Below are 19,332 nucleotides of genomic sequence, written 5' to 3'. Positions count from 1 at the left end.
CACCTAGCCAAGGCGGTGCAAGGCCTCTTTATTTGTTACAAAGTCACATTTTGGTGTGTTTGCATATGCTTGTGTGCGTGTATGTGTATGTTGGGGGGTGCACATGCACCATGGTGCCATATCTGAAGGTCAAAGGACAATTGTCAAGAACTGGTTCTCTCCTTCTACCATGGGTGTCCTGGGGATCAAACCGAGATCATCAGGCTTGATGACAATGGCCTTTACCCACTGAGCCATCTCACTGGCCTTTAGATGAAGACATTAAACACCCAAGGAAACAAAAACTGAAGGAGACACTAGAAGACAGGACAACCTCCATGGACTGGCAACTTTAACATAGTGGAAAAATGCAATATTATCATAAGTGATCTAAAGATGAAACAAAAGCCTCACTGTAACTCCAATGGCATTACTAACTGAATTCGAAAAAACAAATAAACCCTAAAATTTATAAGGAAATGCATAGTTGTAACCAGAGTAACTAATCAGTCTAAGGAGAAAGAACAATGCTGGAGGTAGCAAAACATTTGTCCTAAACTTAACCACAGAGCCACAGTAACAGACATGGTGTGGATGACAGAGTCATAGTAACAGACACGGTATGGACAGAGACACCATAACAGACATGGTGTGGATGACAGAGACACAGTAACAGACACGGTGTGGACAACAGAGACACAGTAACAGACACGGTATGGACAGAGACACAGTAACAGACATGGTGTAGATGACAGAGACACAGTAACAGACATGGTGTGGATGACAGAGACACAGCAACAGACACGGTGTGGATGACATGGATATTCACATGCAGAAGAATGAAGCTATATCCCCATCTTTCACCCAGTAGAAAAATCAATTTAAAAGTGGGTCAAAGACATTTTTAAGAAGTCTGAAAGTGCTAAAGGAAGACACAGAGGAGGCTCTTCAAGATACAGACACAGGAAAAGACTCTCAGAAAAGGGCTCTCGTGGCTCAGGAAATAATCACAGTAATTGGCAAATGGAATTGCATCAAAATTAAAAGGCTTCTGTATAGCAAAGGAAACAATCTACAGAGTTGAGAGACGGCCTGAAGAACAGTAGAGAATCTCTGTCTACTATAAACATTTGACAGGGGACTAACATCTATAAACACTAAAGAACTCACTGTACCCCACCCCATATCAAGTCATTCAGTCAACACATGGGGAAGGGAACTGAGCAGATAATCATGAAAAGAAGAAACATCAGTGGCCAATAAATATGTGGGAAAAACATGGCTAGTCATCAGGGCAATGCGAATTGGAACTACACTGAGAGTCCACCTCACTCCAATCGGGATGACATCATCAAAAACAACAAAGACAACAAATGCTGGTGGGAATGTAGGGGAGAGGCACATTTTCACACTGCTAGTGCACATGTGAGCCAGCTGCAGGCCCTGTGAGAATCAATATTGAGCTTCTTTGAAAGCCTAAAGCCAAGAAAATCCACCCTGTGGTTCATATCTAGCACTCCTGGGTATTTACTGGAAAGTCAATATGCCACAAGAAATCTGCACACGTTTGGTGCAGGAGGTCCTTCTGTCTATGTGCTGCTTTCATTGGTTAATAAAGGAACTGCTTTGGGCCTATAGCAGAGCTGTAGGGGAACAGAGTTAGGCAGGGAAAACTAAACAGAATGCTGGGAAGAAGAGGTGGAGAGAGATGCTATGGAGCTGCCACCAGAGTCAGACATGCAGAATCTTTGCCGGTAAGCCACTGTCATGTGGCGATATACAGATTAATAGATATGGGTTAAATTAAGATGTAAGAGTTAGTCAATAAGAAGCTAAAGCTATTGGGCCAAGCAGTGATTTAATTAATACAGTTTCTGTGTGGTTATTTTGGGAGTCTGGGTGGCCGGGAACAAACATGCAGCCTTCCTACTATAGGTGCATCAGCCCAGTACAGTGCACTGTGGGAGGAGCCTTGAGCCACCTCCCTTCCCTGGAGTAAGGAGTGTGTGAAGCCAGTAGGACTCGGGGCTCCTCTTCTCAGCCATCCCCTTACTGCACTGTAGTCTGGCAGCACCCCCTCCCAAATTCACACTGATACTTGATACACACATGGCAGTGTTAGGAGGAGGGAGGGACATAGGGAACGAAGAAGAAAATGAATTATCATTTAGGAATTAGGAACCACTTAGGGGGTGACCAAGTCATGGAAGCCCTACGGTCCTAAATGAGCTAATGCTCCTAGGAAGAGCTGCAGAGGGAATTGCTCGTTTTGACCTTGTGTCTCCACCATGTGAGGACAGAAGTCCTCCCCTCTTGAAGATCCAGGAGCGTGACACCATCTTAACATCAGAGAAGCAGCCCTCCACAGCCACGAAACCTGCCCATACCTTCATCTTAGACTCTCTAACCTTTAGAACTGTGAGAAAATTAAGTTTCATTATTAATAATGGAGTATAACAGTAATTGGACTGTACCCGAACTTTGGGTTGACCTCCTCCTCCTAGGACCCACAAGAAATAGAAACCCCTGGGATCATGTGGAGAAAGAGAAGCCAGCATGTATCATAAAAACACATTTCAGGGTGGAATGACTTTACCCATAACCACCTTCCCGTTCAGCTGTCCTATAGGGCCTTAGAAATTTAGAGACTCAGTTAATGGGCACTAAGTAAAAGAATGTGGCTTATATGGATTGAAGAGTCCTTAAAGCAACTTTAAAGACTTTTGACTCCCCCCTTTTTAAGAAAGGAAGTTTACATAAAAATGGATAGGAAATTAAGATGGAAGTTCTTTCCATTCGCGAGCTGTGACTAACGGCACTCCGCCAGACACACCCCACTTCTCTGCCAGACACACCCCACTTCTCCTCCTTAAAAATGACAGCCATGTTCACATGAAGAGCCTAAGGGATGCTGCGTTCCTTTCCCAAATCACAAACAACAGTAAGAACATCCCCTTAAATAGAAGTTTCTATTTTATGAATCTTGAGTCTCCCAATGCATCATTGTAGAAATAGCAACATGTTCTCCGAGTCTAAGCCTACATCACCACAGTGTCGCAGTGTGGAAGACCCTGTCTGCCCATTTCCTCCTGGCCGCACATGGGTTTATGGTCTGAATGGTTTATTTTCTTTGACCTATAATTTAGAAAATGATGTTAATTGGCTTCAGGTATAAATAGGGTTGAGACGAATCAGAGAAGAATTTGTGTTCCCTCGTGCCAGTGAGGGCTGGCCTCTGGGTGTGTTTGTGTTCAGTAAGTGTGCTCTTCAGATCTTCTGTGCTATTGCTAGTATTTTGTTTTCAATTTTTATTTTGCATGTGAGCATTTTGCTGTGTGTCTGTCTGTGCACTGTGTGAATGCAGTGCTTATGGAGGCCAGAAGAGGGAGTCAGATCCTCTAGAAATAGAATTACAGATGGTTATGAGATGCCTTGTGGGTACCAGGAATCAAATCTACATCCTCTGGAAGAGCAACCATGCTCTTAACTACTGAACCATCCCTCCAGTCCTATTACTAAAGCTTTAAATTTGCCACTCACCAATGATACAGCAAGCTATATTTAAATCCGGTGTTAAGAAGACATATCCAGTATGGTTTATAATGCTTCATATATTTCTAGTTAGCAGTGGCATACCTTTTGAGGATTTTTATTTTTCCTTGAGGTTTAAAGTGTTATCATTGTGTAGTAAGTCCTTATCCCTAATAATGGGTTTTTTAAAGGACTTTTTTATTTATGTGTGATGGTGTGTGCACATATATGTACAAATGTTCACACCTGTGTGTTCATGGAGGCCAGATGCCCTTCTCTGTGGTCTCTCAACTATTCCCTGGAAGCACGATCTCTCCCTAAACTTGGGACTCACATTTTCTTGGCCAGACTGGAAACCACCAAGTTACAGTGGTCTCTAACCTGGGGCTGGGGCAGCCACATTGTTGTTATTTGGATACTGAAATCCAAACTCTGGTCTTCATGATTGTTAAGCAACTGCTAAGCAATCCAGCAACTATTTTTTAAAACTCAAAATCTGGCTTGTATTAATATGACCACTTCAGATTTCATTTGGTTATGATCTTCCTGGTGTTTTCCTTTAGTCCTTTTTTATTTTTTTCAGATTTGTTTTCGGGTTGTCTCCAGCAGTAGTTGTTCTAATCTGTCTACTTTGACAGCGGTTAGCGTAATGGACAGAATTGCAGTCACAAATAAGGAATATTAGCTTCAACAGGGCACCACGCCAGCAACTGCATTCAAGAGTTGACTTGACAGAACAGAAAGGATGCAATATTGGGGGAAAAGACCCTAAGGTCAAATGTCCCATGGGGGAGCTTCATGCTACTGAACTGCATGCCTGTTTGTGCAGAGCTCTTCTGTCTTTACCCCAGCCTTGTTCACAGACAGCTGCGTGTGATGCTAGGACCAACAGAGGACACCTTATTCATTCCTAATGATTCCTGATGCTTGTCATCCCCAGATGAGTCAAGATGGCTGTGCTAAGAATGTGTAATGTTGCCGGGCGGTGGTGGCGCACGCCTTTAATCCCAGCACTCGGGAGGCAGAGGCAGGCGGATCTCTGTGAGTTCGAGACCAGCGTGGTCTACAAGAGCTAGTTCCAGGACAGGCTCCAAAACCACAGAGAAACCCTGTCTCAAAAAACCAAAAAAAAAAAAAAGAATGTGTAATGTTCTTTGTCTGTGACTCTACATCTGGTGTGCAGGGATGCCTTACAGTACACAAACCACTTTCAGAGCGTTTAAAAAGTTGTGTATGAGTCTTTTGCCGATATGCGTGTGGAGGGCTTCTTACACTGTGCGTATGCCGACATGCATGTGGAGGGCTCCTATACTGTGACTGAAGAATAGCCTGTGTGACACGTTCTTTTTTTTTTTTTAACTTAGATTTCATTATAATATAAAATTTCATGTTTTTACCACTTACTGGCCTCTTTGTGAATTCTTCCCCCCCCAAAAAAACCCAATATATCTAGATAAGATAAAAGATATATTTTAAATAGTGTCAAAACCGCATGGTCACATAGATGCCTGGTATAATCGTATACTTTTACCATTATTGTTCAAACCAAGGAGAAGCATCAACACAGAGCAGCTGTGCTATGCAGTTTGAACTTTAAATCTCCAGCATATGTGCTATATGATCTCCATTTTTGTCATAAGTAGCCTTGGGTGGGTTATTACCATGATGAAACACCAACGGATCCACTGTGTGTATAAACACATGGATGAAGGCAAGAGTATACCTCACGTGTTTTCTGCTGCATTCAAGGTCTCCGAAAGAGTACTTGGAACACAATCAATGCACACTCAAGCATTGCTTGTTGCCCACTGTTGGATGCTGAGGGTGAGATGCTGTGTTTTAGCCTCTGCTCTCCCCCCTCCTGAATGCCAGGATTACAGCATCGTTTCTATAACCAGATTTGAAAGTCTATTTTCTTGCAGACAATTTCTATGAGGGCTGTGTAATCTTTTCTACCTCTCTTGGCAGATCAGCCATGCAGAAGCTAGGAACGGAAGTGTTTGAGGAGGTCTACAGTTACCTCAGGAGAGCAAGGCATCAGAAGGCCTGTGAAGCAGAGATCCGGGAGCACCTGGAGATGGTGGTTCCTCGAGCCAGCGACTGCTTTGAAGTCGACCAGCTCCTCTACTTTGAGGAGCAGCTGCTGACCACAGAAGGAAAAGAGCCCACTCTCCAGAGCTGCCACTGTGAAGCTGCCACCAAAGAAGCACATACATTTCTGTGAAAATCCATGGGGTTTACACTCTGGATTACATCATGGGAAACCAGTGCACAACTGGAGCCGCCATCTTTACCTTCGGCTCCTGGTCAGAAGTTCGGATGTCTGTGGAGATGTCTATGTCTATGCACTCAGCTGACTGCTGGTGCTTGGAGTTCCAGGTCAAGGTCATAGATGACGTCTGGGGTCCTGCAAGGCTTTCCTTCATGCCTGCAGTCTTCACTCAGGGTTTCTAGTGGGGTGGAAACTCTCTGACAACACAGATGCTGTCCTGTGTCCATCCAGGACATGCTCAGTGTACCTCCACCATGATCTCCAGGAAGTATGGCCAACGTGCTTGTGATGGACACAGGACACTGGCTTGGACATTGGCCTGCTCATCTACAATGATGTATTTTGATCAACACTTTTTTTTTTCCTTTCTATGACTAACATGCATGTAGTATGTAAATAATGGGCTTGGATCGAAAAATCCCCAAAGTGATTCCCTTCTGTGATTTATTCCCAAAACCCACTCATGGAGCAATAAAGCCTTTTATTCATGATAAATACAGATCTCATCATTATAAGACAAATCACCTATTTTATCTTTTTCTATTTACCTGCATTTTTTATGTGTGAGTGCTCTGTCTGCATGTATGCCTGCATGCCAGAAGAGGGCATCAGATCCCAATGTAGATGGTTGAGAGCCACAATGAGGTTGTAGGGAATTGAACTCAGGACCTATGGAAGAGCAGCCGGTGCTCTTAACTGCTGAGCCATCTCTCCAGCTCTTATCTTTTTCTTGTAACAATAGATTGCCAAATGTAACACATTTTGTAAAGGTGATGTTTGCTTTGTTTTGTTTGCTCTTTGTTGCTACTAAAAACATTTAAAAATTTACACGTGGATGAGGTATGAGCTGGTGTTTTAAAAATTATATATATTTGAGTCTCCATGTATGTATGTGTGCCATGTGTGTCTTAGTTAAGATTACTATTGCTGTGATGGAGCACCATGACCAAGAACAGGTTGGGGAGGAAAGGGCTCATTTGACTTACACTTCTACGTGGTAGTCCATCATTGAGGGAAGCCAGGACAGGAATGCAAACAGGGCAGGAATGTGGAGGCAGGAGCTGATGCAGAGGCCATGGAGGAGTGCTGCTTACTGATTTGCTCATCTCATGGAGGAGCCTGCTTTCTTATAGACCTCAGGACCACAGCCCAGGGATGGCATCACCCACAATGGGCTGGGCGCCTTCCCCATCAACTCTAATTAAGAAGATACTCTGCAGGCTTGCCTACAGCCTGACCTCATGGATTCGTTTTCTCAACTGAGGCTTCCTTCTCTGATGACTCTAGCTTGTGTCAAGTTGACATTAAGCCAGGACCAGAAGAGATTCTTGGAGCCTGGAACTAGAGTTATAGATGGTTGTGAGCCTCCATGTGGATGCTGAGAACTGAACCTGGGTCCTCTGTAAAAGCAGCAGGTGCTCTTAACCACTGAGATCTCCCTCTAGCCCCAAGATGTGTGTGTGTGTGTGCATGTGCGCGTGTGCATGCTAATATTATACTTAAGTCACACAAGCTATCTCCTCAGGCATCAATTATTTTATTCATTTTTAAATAATATTTTTATTTATGTTTTAAATTTCATGCATTTATACATGAAATATACAGGAAAAATACGATGTATTTTTATGTCAACTTGACACAAAGTAGGGTCATCTGGGAAGAGAGAATCTTAATCAAAAGCTGCCTCCATGGGACTGGCCTGTAGGCAAGTCTATGGTGCATTTTCTTCCCTGGTGATTATTATGAGAAGGTCCAATGCCACCCTTGGGCAGGTGGTCCTGGAATGTATAATAAAACAAACTGCGCAAGCCAGGAAGAGCAAACCAGTAAGCAGCACTCCCCCATGGCCTCCTCATCAGCCCCTACCACCAAGTTCTTGCGCTGTTTGAATTCCTACCCTGACATCCCCGAGTGACAGACTATGCTGTGGAATAGAAAGCTGAAACAAACCCATTCCTCCCTCCACAAGTTGATTTTGATTTTGCCCTAACTAAAACAACATCCGTCCTCCACTCCCTTCCTCTGCTCCCCCGCCCCGTGCACCCCACCACATCACTCTACCAACTTCACGTCCTCCTGTTGTTGTTGATAAATTTTACTCAGAGGAGAGGACAGTTTGTGTCTTCACCTCAGGAAGAGTCCCCCAGCCCTTTGATGACCGACTAGATAGCAAAGTGGTCTGAAGAGGAGGGGCTGCAAAAGAAGCCAAGTTAATGAATGTATCCAGTCTCCTTGATGACGATCATTATAATATTAGAACAGGATAATGCTTATGTGAGTTGCTGGGTCTGAGAGGAGTTGCAGTGTGCCCCGAGAACAATGTCTTGTATTTTAGAACATGTTTCCAAGAAAACAGGTGCAGAAAATATCCCACTCCCCAGGGGCTTATGGTGAATGCCGCATCAGCCTTAGAAGAAAGGAGAGCCAGAATAGCAGGGTTTGGGAGCACAGCCTCTTAAAGACGATCACTGGGGTTTACCTTCCCTTTTGCTCACTGGTGTGGGAGTGAGCAGCAAGATTTGACCTGACTTGAAAAAGAGTGTAGTGTAGGACACCTCTTTCTCCTTTAGCAATACAGTCTTAATTTGGGGCTACTTCAGTGTGGATAACTGATGATAATAACTAATCAAGGAAGACGACAGGAATAAAAGTCACAGAAATGGGAGCTGAAGGGACTTTGTGCCTTGCTGCTCTCTCTCCCTCCCCCGGTTTCCCCTGTCTTTTCTTCCCTCCCCCTCACACACAGACACACACATAGACACACACAGATACACACACATTCTGCCTTCTAGGTATACAGAAGAAATGCCTCCAGCTATTTTGGGTGATGCAGAGATAAAGCTCACCAAGGAGCGGAATGAAAGTTAATAATTTAAAGGCTTCAAGGCTGGGGCTGGAACAAATGTCCTAGGTCTTCTAAGAGTCCAGCCATTGCCCTGGGCTTAGCATAAAGGGGAGTGACACATTATACTATAGCTCCTGAGTGAAGATGTTGCAATCTTCCTGAAGATGAGACATTTAACTAGGGTGTCAGAAGCAAGGAGGACCAGGCTCCTGGAAGAGTAAGAGAGAAACGAAGAGAAGGAACAGGTGTCTGTGTGCTGTGTGCATGCCTGTGTGTGTGTGTGTATGTGTGTGTGTGTGTGTGCTGGTGAAGCAGGGTTAGGGACACAGTAAAGAAACAACATTTAACAATAGTTCTGCCTCCCATAATCTGTCTGAGGGAGAAGTTGAACACCAGTTGGTGTGGCTCCTAGGCCTTCTCCTGCCATTCCTGTGATCTAGAGCAATTCATTTCCTCCGAATCTCTTTCTTGTCTACCACTGACTAGCACTGCGAAGAGTGCAGCTAATAGAGGGAATCATGGGAAATTGTCGTCATGTTTGGTCTCGGATGTAGAGGTACTTCAGATGGCTGTAGATAGATGCTCGTCGTGTTGAAGGAAGACCCAATGGCTGGGGTTAGCCTACTTGAACTTCTGTCATTGGACCTTCATCCACGAGCATTCCTTCACTTCTGAGGTTCTACTATTACCGTTGCAAACACAGCCCCAAAAAGAATCACTTGCAGACATTTGAGTGACCCTTGAAGGCTGCTCTGCAGATACGGATGAGTTGCTGGCTCGCAGGACCAACTTTATCTTCCAAACAATCTCCACCCACTTCGCCTTGCTAAGCTGCCAGGATAGCCTCAAAACCATCATCACATGGTGTCCTCAGGTTTTTCCCAATTTCAGAAAATTGTTCATAAATATGGCTCAACAAATAATTAGTATATTGATAAATATTGACTAGGAATACAATGGTCATTAGAATCTATGTAGGACCACAACAAAACCTGTTGATGTTTAATCTTAGTGAGACAGTAAAAAGCAAGACTAGGTGGGACCTTTAAGCAGTGATTGAGTGAAAAAAAATTCTGCCTGCCTGGATGGTGCATGCAGTTATTGGTCCGCGGATCATCTATCTGTCATAAAACATGGCTCCTATGGCCATGTGATGCCTGTGCCACCTGGTGATTTGTCAAAGAGTCTCCATCAGCAAGAAGGTTAGCACAAGATGTAGCGCCTTAACCTTTGACCTTCTAATCTCTAGAACTAATGTGAGCAGTGCTTTGTTCTTTATAAATGGCCTGGCCTGTGGGCACTAATGCAGTTGTTATAGCAACAGGAGACAGACTAAGACACGCAGAATGGGCAACTGGACTCCACATTAGTCCGGGAGGCAGTGCCTCAGCAGCTAGAAACATTTTTGTTCTTCAGAAATGCGATTTTCACTGCTCTGATAGATGGAGTTGTCTAGTTCACCTCACCCCTCCCTATACTCCCTGACGGTGACCTTGTAACCTTAAGGCTATTTCTCAATGCTTTGACTCTCCATGGAGCCCAATTTGGCTGAGTTGGAAGTGTGCTGGTCTCCGGATACGTTGTCACCTTGCTGTCATCTCTAGCCTGTCCATCTATCATATGACACATGAATATGGGAATTGAAGCAGAGTCCCCCTGCAGCAGCCCAGCCTCTATACAACAAAACACAGCCATTCATACAACCTACAAACTCCAGAGCAAGAGACCACTGTGTTTTACTGCATGCTGTTCGGGGCTGGTGCTTGATCATATGTCACCATGGCAACAAGCTAACCTTCTAGCTTTCTGTCCTTTCCCTGATACTCAAAGACCCAGACTTTATTTGGGGTGGGGGCAATGATTTTTACAAATTTTACAAATAGGGAGGACCGTCTCACAAAGAAAAAATAGAGACATTCCTTTTCAAAGAAGCCCAGACAAAGCACGGACCCTGTCTTTGTGGCTTTCAGAATGTTTCAAGAAAGTAAATAGAATCTACTGGAGTTGTGTCTTCCAAGACAGGGTGCACTCTTTGTATCCCTGCTGAATGCACACCGGGTTTACATTTCCTCCTAGGTACTAAGTTTAGGCACACACTGGTGTGTGTATCAGGGAGAGACTCTCACTCCATGGTCCACAGTGCCCTGGAATTCTCCATGTCCAGCTGACCTCCAACTTTCAGTGATCCTCCTGCCTCAGGCTGCCAAGTATTGGATCGTGGGTTTGAATCACCACTTGTGACTTTGCTATGTTTAAAGTTAAAAACAAGGCTCCTTAGCAGTGACTGTGAGCATTGCTGAAGACAGCACTGGAGTTTGGTAACTTATCTTGTAATAGAAGATCTACAAAGAAGCCTAGCTGTTTGAAGGAGCCCAGGCAAACAACAGAACTAAATAAAGTGTGTGTTTGAAAACAGAGAATGCTAAAAGATTGAAGCTAAGTTGTAATTCACCCATTTATAAGAAATTCAAATGAATATATTTGAAAGGTAGAGGGGAACCAGGGTGGTCCATGCTGCAGCGGTCAGAGCTGGAAACGTCAGTGTGAAGCCGTGTTCTGATTAATATAGGTGCAGATGTTTACACATGGAATATTTACATATATAGAGGGGGTGAGAGAGGGCAGGTCACTGAACACACGTAATTCCTTCATTTTCCAACTGAGGGAGCCTAGAGCTTACAACATAGTTAAATTCTACCTAGACAGTCTTGGTGTCCAGCACAGTTTCTAGTGGGAACCAACGGGCCCTGGAGTAGGAGCTGTGCATGGTGAAGTAAGGAAGAGCACAGGAGTCGGGGAGGAGGAGGGGCCGGCAACCACAGGAACAGAGGCTGGAGGTTAAGGGAGGGCATAGGAAGTCGTGGAAGAGCCGAGACACTGACTGACAAACGACAGCACCACCAATCCTGCCGTCACAGAAGCAGGTTCCACTTTTATCTAGAGAAGTTAGACCCCCTTTGTGGAAAGTCCTGAAACAGCCTAATCTACCTCCACCATCACTAGATGCAGTAGAGACAAATCCAAACAGGTCATGGAGAAGGCAGCTCGAGATACGGCCCCTGAGGAAGTGTGCCACCAACCCAGACAGTTGCACTAAATTGCCGTTTTACATCTGCGAAACCTGGCACGCACATGTGTATCTGTGAGAGGAGAGAGAGGCTGAGACCCTAGCAAATCTGCTGTTTCATGCTGGCATTTTAGTAATGTGGAAAATGTAAAGCCCTTCAGAGCAGGGTTGCTGGCAGGGTGACTCACTGTAGACTCCAAAGTCTTGAAGGTTGTTATCTTAGTCCATCGCCACTGCTGCAACCAAATGCCTTAGACTGGAAGAGCCAACAACTGAGATTTCTTTCTTTGTTGTTGTTTGTTTGCTTGTTTGTTTCTTTTTTTGATTTTTCGAGACAGGGTTTCTCTGTAGCTTTTGGTTCCTGTCCTGGAACTAGCTCTTGTAGACCAGAAGGTCCTGGATAGATGTACTGCAGAAACTAAGAGACCATGGATGCAAGCCCAGACTACTATACCCAGCCAAGCTTTCGTTCACTATAAATGGAGAAAACAAAATTTCCCAGGATAAAAACAGATTTAAACAATACGTAGCCACAAATCCAGCCTTACAGAAAGTAATAGAAGGAAAACCATTAACCAAGGAGTCCAACAATGACCACAATAACTCAGACATCTAAAGACCCTTCACCAGCGCAACTCAAAGAAGGGAAACACACTAAATCTACTACTAAAAAAGTGACCGGAGTTAACAACCACTGGTCATTAATATCACTTAATGTCAATGGACTCAACTCACCTATAAAAAGGCACAGGCTAAGAGATTGGGTACGAAAACAGGATCCAACATTCTGCTGTTTACAAGAAACACACCTCAACCACAAAGACAGGCACCTACTCAGAGTAAAGGGCTGGGATAAGGCTTATCAAGTAAATGGACCTAAGAAACAAGCAGGTGTGGCCATACTAATTTCTAACAAAGTTGACTTCAAACTTAAATCAATCAGAAGAGATGGAGAGGGACATTTTCTACTCATAACAGGAACAATTCATCAGGATGAAGTCTCAATCCTGAATATCTATGCCCCTAATATAAAAGCACCCACGTACATAAAAGAAACATTGCTAAAACTCAAGGCAGCCATCAAACAGCACACATTAATAGTAGGAGACTTCAACACTCCTCTCTCACCAATGGACAGGTCAATTAGACAGAAACCTAACAGAGAAATAAGAGAATTAATGGAGGTAATGAATCAAATGGACTTAACAGACACCTATAGAATATTCCACCCAAATAGGAAAGAATATACCTTCTTCTCTGCAGCTCATGGAACCTTCTCGAAAATTGAGCACATACTCGGTAACAAAGCAAACATCCACAGTTACAAAAAAATATTAGTAACCACGTGTATCTTATCAGATCACCATGGATTAAAGATAGAATTCAACAACAATGCTACCCCCAGAAAGCCTACAAACTCATGGAAACTGAACAGTCAACTACTGAACCATACCTGGATTGAGGAAGAAATAAAGAAAGAAATTAAAGTCTTCCTTGAATTCAATGAAAATAAAGAAACAAAATACTCAAACTTATGGGACACTATGAAAGCAGTCCTAAGAGGAAAGTTCATAGCACTAAGTGCCCACTTAAAGAAAACAGAGAAAGCTCACATTGGAGACTTAACAGCCCACCTGAAAGCTCTAGAAAAAAAAAGAAGCAGACTCACCTAGGAGGAGTAGAAGACTGGAAATAATCAAACTGAGGGCTGAAATCAACAAAATAGAAACACAGAAAACAATTGAAAGAATCAATGAAACAAAAAGCTGGTTCCTGGAGAAAAGCAACAAGATTAATAAACCCCTATCCAAACTAATCAAACGGCAGAGAGAGAATTTGCAAATTAATAAGATCAGAAATGAAAAGGGGGACATAACCACAGACACAGAGGAAATTCAGAGAATCATTAGATCTTACTACAAAAGCCTGTATACCACAAAACTGGAAAATGTAAAAGAAATGGACACTTTTTTAGATAAATACCATATACCAAAGTTAAACCAGGACCAGGTGAACAACCTAAATAGGCCTGTTAGTCGGGAAGAATTAGAAGCAGTTATCAAAAACCTCCCTTCCAAAAAAAGTCCAGGACCAGATGGTTTCGATGCGGAATTCTACCAGAACTTCCAAGAAGACCTAATACCTATACTCCTTAATGTATTTCACAATATAGAAACAGAAGAGTCATTGCCAAATTCCTTTTATGAAGCTACAGTAACTCTGATACCAAATCCACACAAAGACTCAACCAAGAAAGAGAATTACAGGCCAATCTCACTCATGAATATCGACGCAAAAATTCTCAACAAAATACTGGCAAACTGAATCCAAGAACACATTGAAAAATTATCCATTATGATCAAGTAGGCTTCATCCCAGAGATGCAGAGCTGGTTCAACATACGCAAATCTATCAATGTAATCCGTCATATAAATAAACTGAAAGAAAAAACCATATGATCGTTTCATTAGATGCTGAAAAAGCATTTGACAAAATTCAACATCCCTTTATGATAAAAGTCTTGGAGAGATTAGGGATACAAGGGTCATACCTAAATATAATTAAAGCTATTTACAGCAAGCCGACAGCTAACATCAAATTAAACGGAGAGAAACATAAAGCCATCCCACTAAAATCAGGAACACGCCAAGGCTATCCACTCTCTCCATACCTCTTCAATATAGTGCTTGAAGTTTTAGCAATAGCAATAAGACAACATAAGGGGATCAAGGGGATTCGAATTGGAAAGGAAGAAGTTAAACTAGCGTTATTTGCAGATGATATGATAGTGTACATAAGCGACCCCAAAAACTCCGCCAAAGAACTCCTATAGCTGATAAACACCTTTAGTAATGTGGCAGGATACAAGATCAACTCCAAAAAGTCAGTCGCCCTCTTATACACAAAGGATATGGAAGCAGAGAGGGAAATAAGAGAATCCTCACCTTTCATGATAGCCACAAACAGCATAAAATATCTTGGGGTAACTCTAACCAAGGAAATGAAAGATCTATTTCACAAGAACTTTAAGGCATTGAAGAAAGAAATTGAAGAGGATACCAGAAAATGGAAGAATCTCCCTTGCTCTTGGATTGGGAGGATCAACATAGTAAAAATGGCAATTCTGCCAAATTCAATGCAATCCCCATCAAGGTCCCATGAAAATTCTTCACAGATCTTGAGAGGACAATAATCAACTTTATATGGAAAAACAAAAAACCCAGGATAGCCAAAACAATCTTATACAATAAAGGAACTTATGGAGGCATTACCATCCCTGACTTCAAACTCTATTATAGAGCTACAGTAATGAAAACAGCGTGGTACTGGCATAAAAACAGAGAAGTCGACCAATGGAATCGTATAGAAGACCTGGATTTTAACCCACAAATCTATGAACACCTCATTTTTGATAAAGGAGCTAAAAGTATACAATGGAAGAAAGAGAGCATCTTCAACAAATGGTGCTGGCACAACTGGATGTCAACCTGTAGAAGAATGAAAATAGATCCATATCTATCACCATGCACAAAACTCAAGTCCAAATGGATCAAAGACCTCAATATCAATCTGAACACACTGAACCTGATAGAAGAGAAAATGGGAAGTACCCTACAACATATGGGCACAGGAGATTGCTTCCTATGTATAACCCCAGCAGCACAGACATTAAGGGCAACATTGAATAAATGGGACCTCCTGAAACTGAGAAGCTTCTGTAAAGCAAAGGACACTGTCACTAAGACAAAAAGGCAGCCTGGGAGAAGATCTTCACCAACCCCGCAACAGACAAAGGTCTGATCTCCAAAATATATAAAGAACTCAAGAAACTAGAAGTTAATGCTAATTAACCCAATTAAAAAATGGGGCACTGAACTGAACAGAGAATTCTCAACAGAAGAAGTTCAAATGGCCAAAAGATACTTAATGTCATGCTCAACCTCCTTAGCGATCAGGGAAATGCAAATCAAAACAACTTTGAGATATCATCTTACACCTGTCAGAATGGCTAAAATCAAAAACACCAATGATAGCCTTTGCTGGAGAGGTTGTGGAGAAAGGGGTACCCTCATCCATTGCTGGCGGGAATGTAAACTTGTGCAACCACTTTGGAAATCAGTGTGGCGGTTTCTCAGAAAAATTGGGATCAACCTACCCCTGGACCCAGCAATACCACTCTTGGGAATATACCCAAGAGATGCCCTATCATATGACAAAAGCATTTGTTCAACTATGTTCATAGCAGCATTATTTGTAATAGCCAGAACCTGGAAGCAACCTAGATGTCCTTCAATGGAAGAATGGATGAAGAAAGTGTGGAATATATACATATTAGAGTACTACTCTGCGGTAAAAAACAACGACTTCTCGAATTTTGCATGCAAATGGATGGAAATAGAAAATACTATCCTGAGTGAGGTAACCCAGACCCAAAAAGAAGATCATGGGATGTACTCACTCATAATTGGTTTCTAGCCATGGATAGGGGCCACTGAGTCTATAATTTGTGATCCTAAAGAAGCTAAATAAGAGGGTGAACCCAAGGAAAAACATATAGTTATCCTCCTGGCTATGGGAAGTAGACAAGATTGCAGGGCAAAAAATTGGAATCTTGGGGGTGGGGTGGGACGGGGGTAAGGGGAGATGGGGAGAGAAAAGTAAGAAGGAGAGGATGGCGGGGGGGGGGACTTGGGGAAACGGGATGATTGGGGATAAAGGAAGGTTGGATAGGGGAGCAGGGAAGCACATATCTTAGTTAAGGGAACCACCTAAGGGTTGGCAAGAGACTTGAACCTGGAGTGGCTACCAGGTGCCCAGGGCAATGTCCCTAGTTAGTTCCTTGGGCAGCTGAGGATAGGGAACCTGAAATGACCCTATCCTATAGCCATACTGATGAATATCTTGCATATCATCATAGAACCTTTATCTAGCGATGGATGGAGATAGAGACAGAGACCCACACTGGAGCACCGGACTGAGCTCCCAAGGTCCCAATGAGGAGAAGAAGGAGGGAGAACATGAGCAAGGAAGTCAGGACCATGAGGAGTGCACCCACCCACTGAAACAGTAGGGCTGATCTATTGGGAGCTCACCAAGGCCAGCTGGACTGTGACTGAAAAAGCATGGGATAAAACCGGACTCTCTGAACATGGCGGACAATGAGAGCTGATGAGAGGCCAAGGACAATGGCACGGAGTTTTGATCCTACTTCATGTTCTGGCTTTGTGGGAGCCTAGACAGTTTGGATGTTCACCTTCTTAGACCTGGATGGAGGTGGGAGGACCTTGGACTTTCCACAGGGCAGGGAACCCTGACTGCTCTTCGGACTGGAGAGGGAGGAGAAGAGGAGTGGGGGGAGGGGGAGAGGGGCGGGAGGAGGGGGAGGGAAATGGGAGGCGGGGAGGAGGCGGAAAATTTTTTTTTCAATTAAAAAAAAGTAAAAAAAAAAGATTAGGGCTGGCAAGTGCAAGATCAAGGGGCAGGCATGTTTGTCTGGTGAGGACCTCATGTTGTGACACCTCACACATCAGAAGAGACCAGCGAACTCTCTGGATTTTTGTTTTTTAATAAGGTCAAAAATTCACTCATTCTTTCCGCACCAACCCCAACCCCCATTCTCCAGTTCTCCGCACTGCTTGGTAACTTGATCTGGCCCGACATAGACAACCTGAGACCCGCAGCTTTGTAGCCCTCCTAACTATGACTTAGTACTGCAGCCCCACCTTTAGTCACGCCCTGGTCTGAGGCCCAACCCCGAGGAAGCTTTCAGCTTCCCTAGGCTCTTCTCCACTGCCGGGCCTAAAAGCCCCAGCCTGATTCGCTGCCGTCGTTCCCCTAGCAAACCCCGCACTGGTGTGTCGTTCTGCTCATGAACCCTGCAGGCATTGGTGGTCTGGGGTAAGAATCTTCTGCCGAACCACGAGAGTGAACGAAAGCAAAGATCTATGGCCGCGGCTAATACAGTGGATTTGGCGGAAGCACTGGCCCTGGGGCCCCCCTGGCGACATCTTTGTTACGTGATGCTGTATGCGCCCAATCCAAACAAGCTCTTCGGTGGCCGCATCCCACTACGCTATTCCGTGCTGGTGAGGAACAACTGCTCGCTGCCCTAGCTCTGCGCCCTTCCTGAGGCTCACTTTTTCATCTCCCAAATAATCCCCACTCCCCTCTCTCTCAGATGTACATGCGCTTTGATGGACGACTGGGCTTCCCTGGAGGTTTTGTGTCCGATAACAGCCCCACCCTGGAGGACGGGTTGAATGACAAACTGCTGAATAGGCTGGGTGAGGGTGTGTCCACTTTCAGTGTGGTCCACAGCGACTACCGAAGCTCCCTCAGCGATGCCAAGTCGAAAGTGGTGGCCCACTTCTATACCAAGTGTCTGACCCTAGAGCAGCTCCAGGCTGTGGAAGCCAAGGCACCGCTAGCCAAAGACTACGGATTGGAGGTGGGACTAGCCTGGGATCTCTTACCCTTACTTCCCTTCCCTGTGGTTCCTTTTCAAGGAAAAGCCCCTTGGGAGGTTCTGGTCGCTGGCCATTTTGTCCTTCCCAGTGTGCAGGACTAGTCAAAATTCTAAACATCTCCAGGCTGGGTAATATTGTCAGTATGGCCACCTATGAAAGTATTACACACACACACACACACACACACACACACACACACACACACACACACACCATGACTGTCCTCTGCAGAGAATTTTCTAGAACACACTCTCCCAAGTATGGATCAGGCATACCACAATAGCAGTTTGGGCCCAGGGGAGTAGGGGCACAGGTGTATACATGGAAGGGATTCTCCAATTCTGGCAAGTACCAAACTCCTGGGGAGAAGGGGAGAAGCGACTCCTGACTTCACACTGGCAGCTCCCTAGGGAGAAAGCAAGGTGGAGACTTTCCTCCGACAACCCTCCTTAAGAAGGCCTGTGAGTCTGCAGTTGTCTCGAGTTCCCCAGCCAGGCCTACACAGCTGGAATAGAACTCCTCACGTACAGGGCTATGCCTGCGTCTGCCATGCCTGGATTCAGGCCACAGGATATCGCAGTAGGCGGGATTAGCACGGAGATGGACCGAGCATACTTCGGGGGACCTTTGCCTCTACAGGGTTAGACCCAAGGGGCCTCACAGAAATATGAACCCTTGGGACTTGTTCTAAAGGGGTGTCTGCTCTAGAAACCTTGCTGTTGTGGTGAGAATTATGTCTTGTCCTGTTTGCTCCCCTTCACAGGTCTTCGGCCTGGTGCGGGTGCCCCTGTATATCTTGCAGGATGGCATGGGAGGCCTGCCCGCTTTCCTAGAGAATTCTTTCATTGGTGCTTCCAGGGAGCAGCTCCTGGAAGCCCTCCAGGACTTGGGAATTCTGGATCCTGAAACCGTTTCAATCCTAAAGGAACGAATTATACAAAGGAGGCTGAGATGAAGGACCTTGGTTGTAGGAGTCTGGGGGAGGGGGTGTTTTCTGGGCCTGAGAGATGGCAACGGATACCAGATTAAAAGGCAGAAGTGTAACGCAATGTGTTTTGAACAGAAGATCTTGTCTTATGGCATCAAATTCTACAGCCCTTTGCAGGGGCCTGAACATGTGAGTCCTTCCCTACGCATGTGCATCCTCACAGACCCGGGGTACCCCAGATAT

At 44.4% G+C, this 19,332-nt stretch overlaps 2 protein-coding genes across 2 annotated transcripts in view; both read left to right on the top strand.

Moving 5' to 3' along the window:
- The window catches only part of Nek11 (NIMA related kinase 11), a 216,577-nt gene extending 210,787 nt beyond the window's left edge, over positions 1 to 5,790 (top strand). Inside the window, 1 exon segment of the mRNA XM_057767840.1 lies at positions 5,479 to 5,790. Coding sequence (XP_057623823.1) covers positions 5,479 to 5,734 — 256 coding nt within the window. The 3' untranslated portion in view covers positions 5,735 to 5,790.
- Positions 5,791 to 17,639: 11,849 nt separating this feature from the next.
- Positions 17,640 to 19,116, top strand: LOC130873575 (U8 snoRNA-decapping enzyme-like). The gene is made up of 3 exons (XM_057768411.1): positions 17,640 to 17,780; positions 17,873 to 18,142; positions 18,925 to 19,116. The coding sequence occupies exons 1-3, from the start codon at positions 17,640 to 17,642 to the stop codon at positions 19,114 to 19,116; spliced, it is 603 nt and encodes a 200-aa protein (XP_057624394.1).
- The last annotated feature ends 216 nt before the right edge of the window (positions 19,117 to 19,332 follow it).

This window comes from Chionomys nivalis, chromosome 4, assembly GCF_950005125.1.
Source record: "Chionomys nivalis chromosome 4, mChiNiv1.1, whole genome shotgun sequence".
Lineage (NCBI taxonomy): Eukaryota > Metazoa > Chordata > Mammalia > Rodentia > Cricetidae > Chionomys > Chionomys nivalis.
This window is presented reverse-complemented; position numbering and strand designations above follow the sequence as displayed.

Bases quoted from the DNA above. Each gene is read 5' to 3' on its own strand.
- LOC130873575 (XM_057768411.1), top strand. From the start codon at position 17,640: ATGGCCGCGGCTAATACAGTGGATTTGGCGGAAGCACTGGCCCTGGGG. The intron at 17,781-17,872 runs GTGAGGAACAAC...CCTCTCTCTCAG, and splicing joins CACTACGCTATTCCGTGCTG to ATGTACATGCGCTTTGATGG. The intron at 18,143-18,924 runs GTGGGACTAGCC...TCCCCTTCACAG, and splicing joins CCAAAGACTACGGATTGGAG to GTCTTCGGCCTGGTGCGGGT.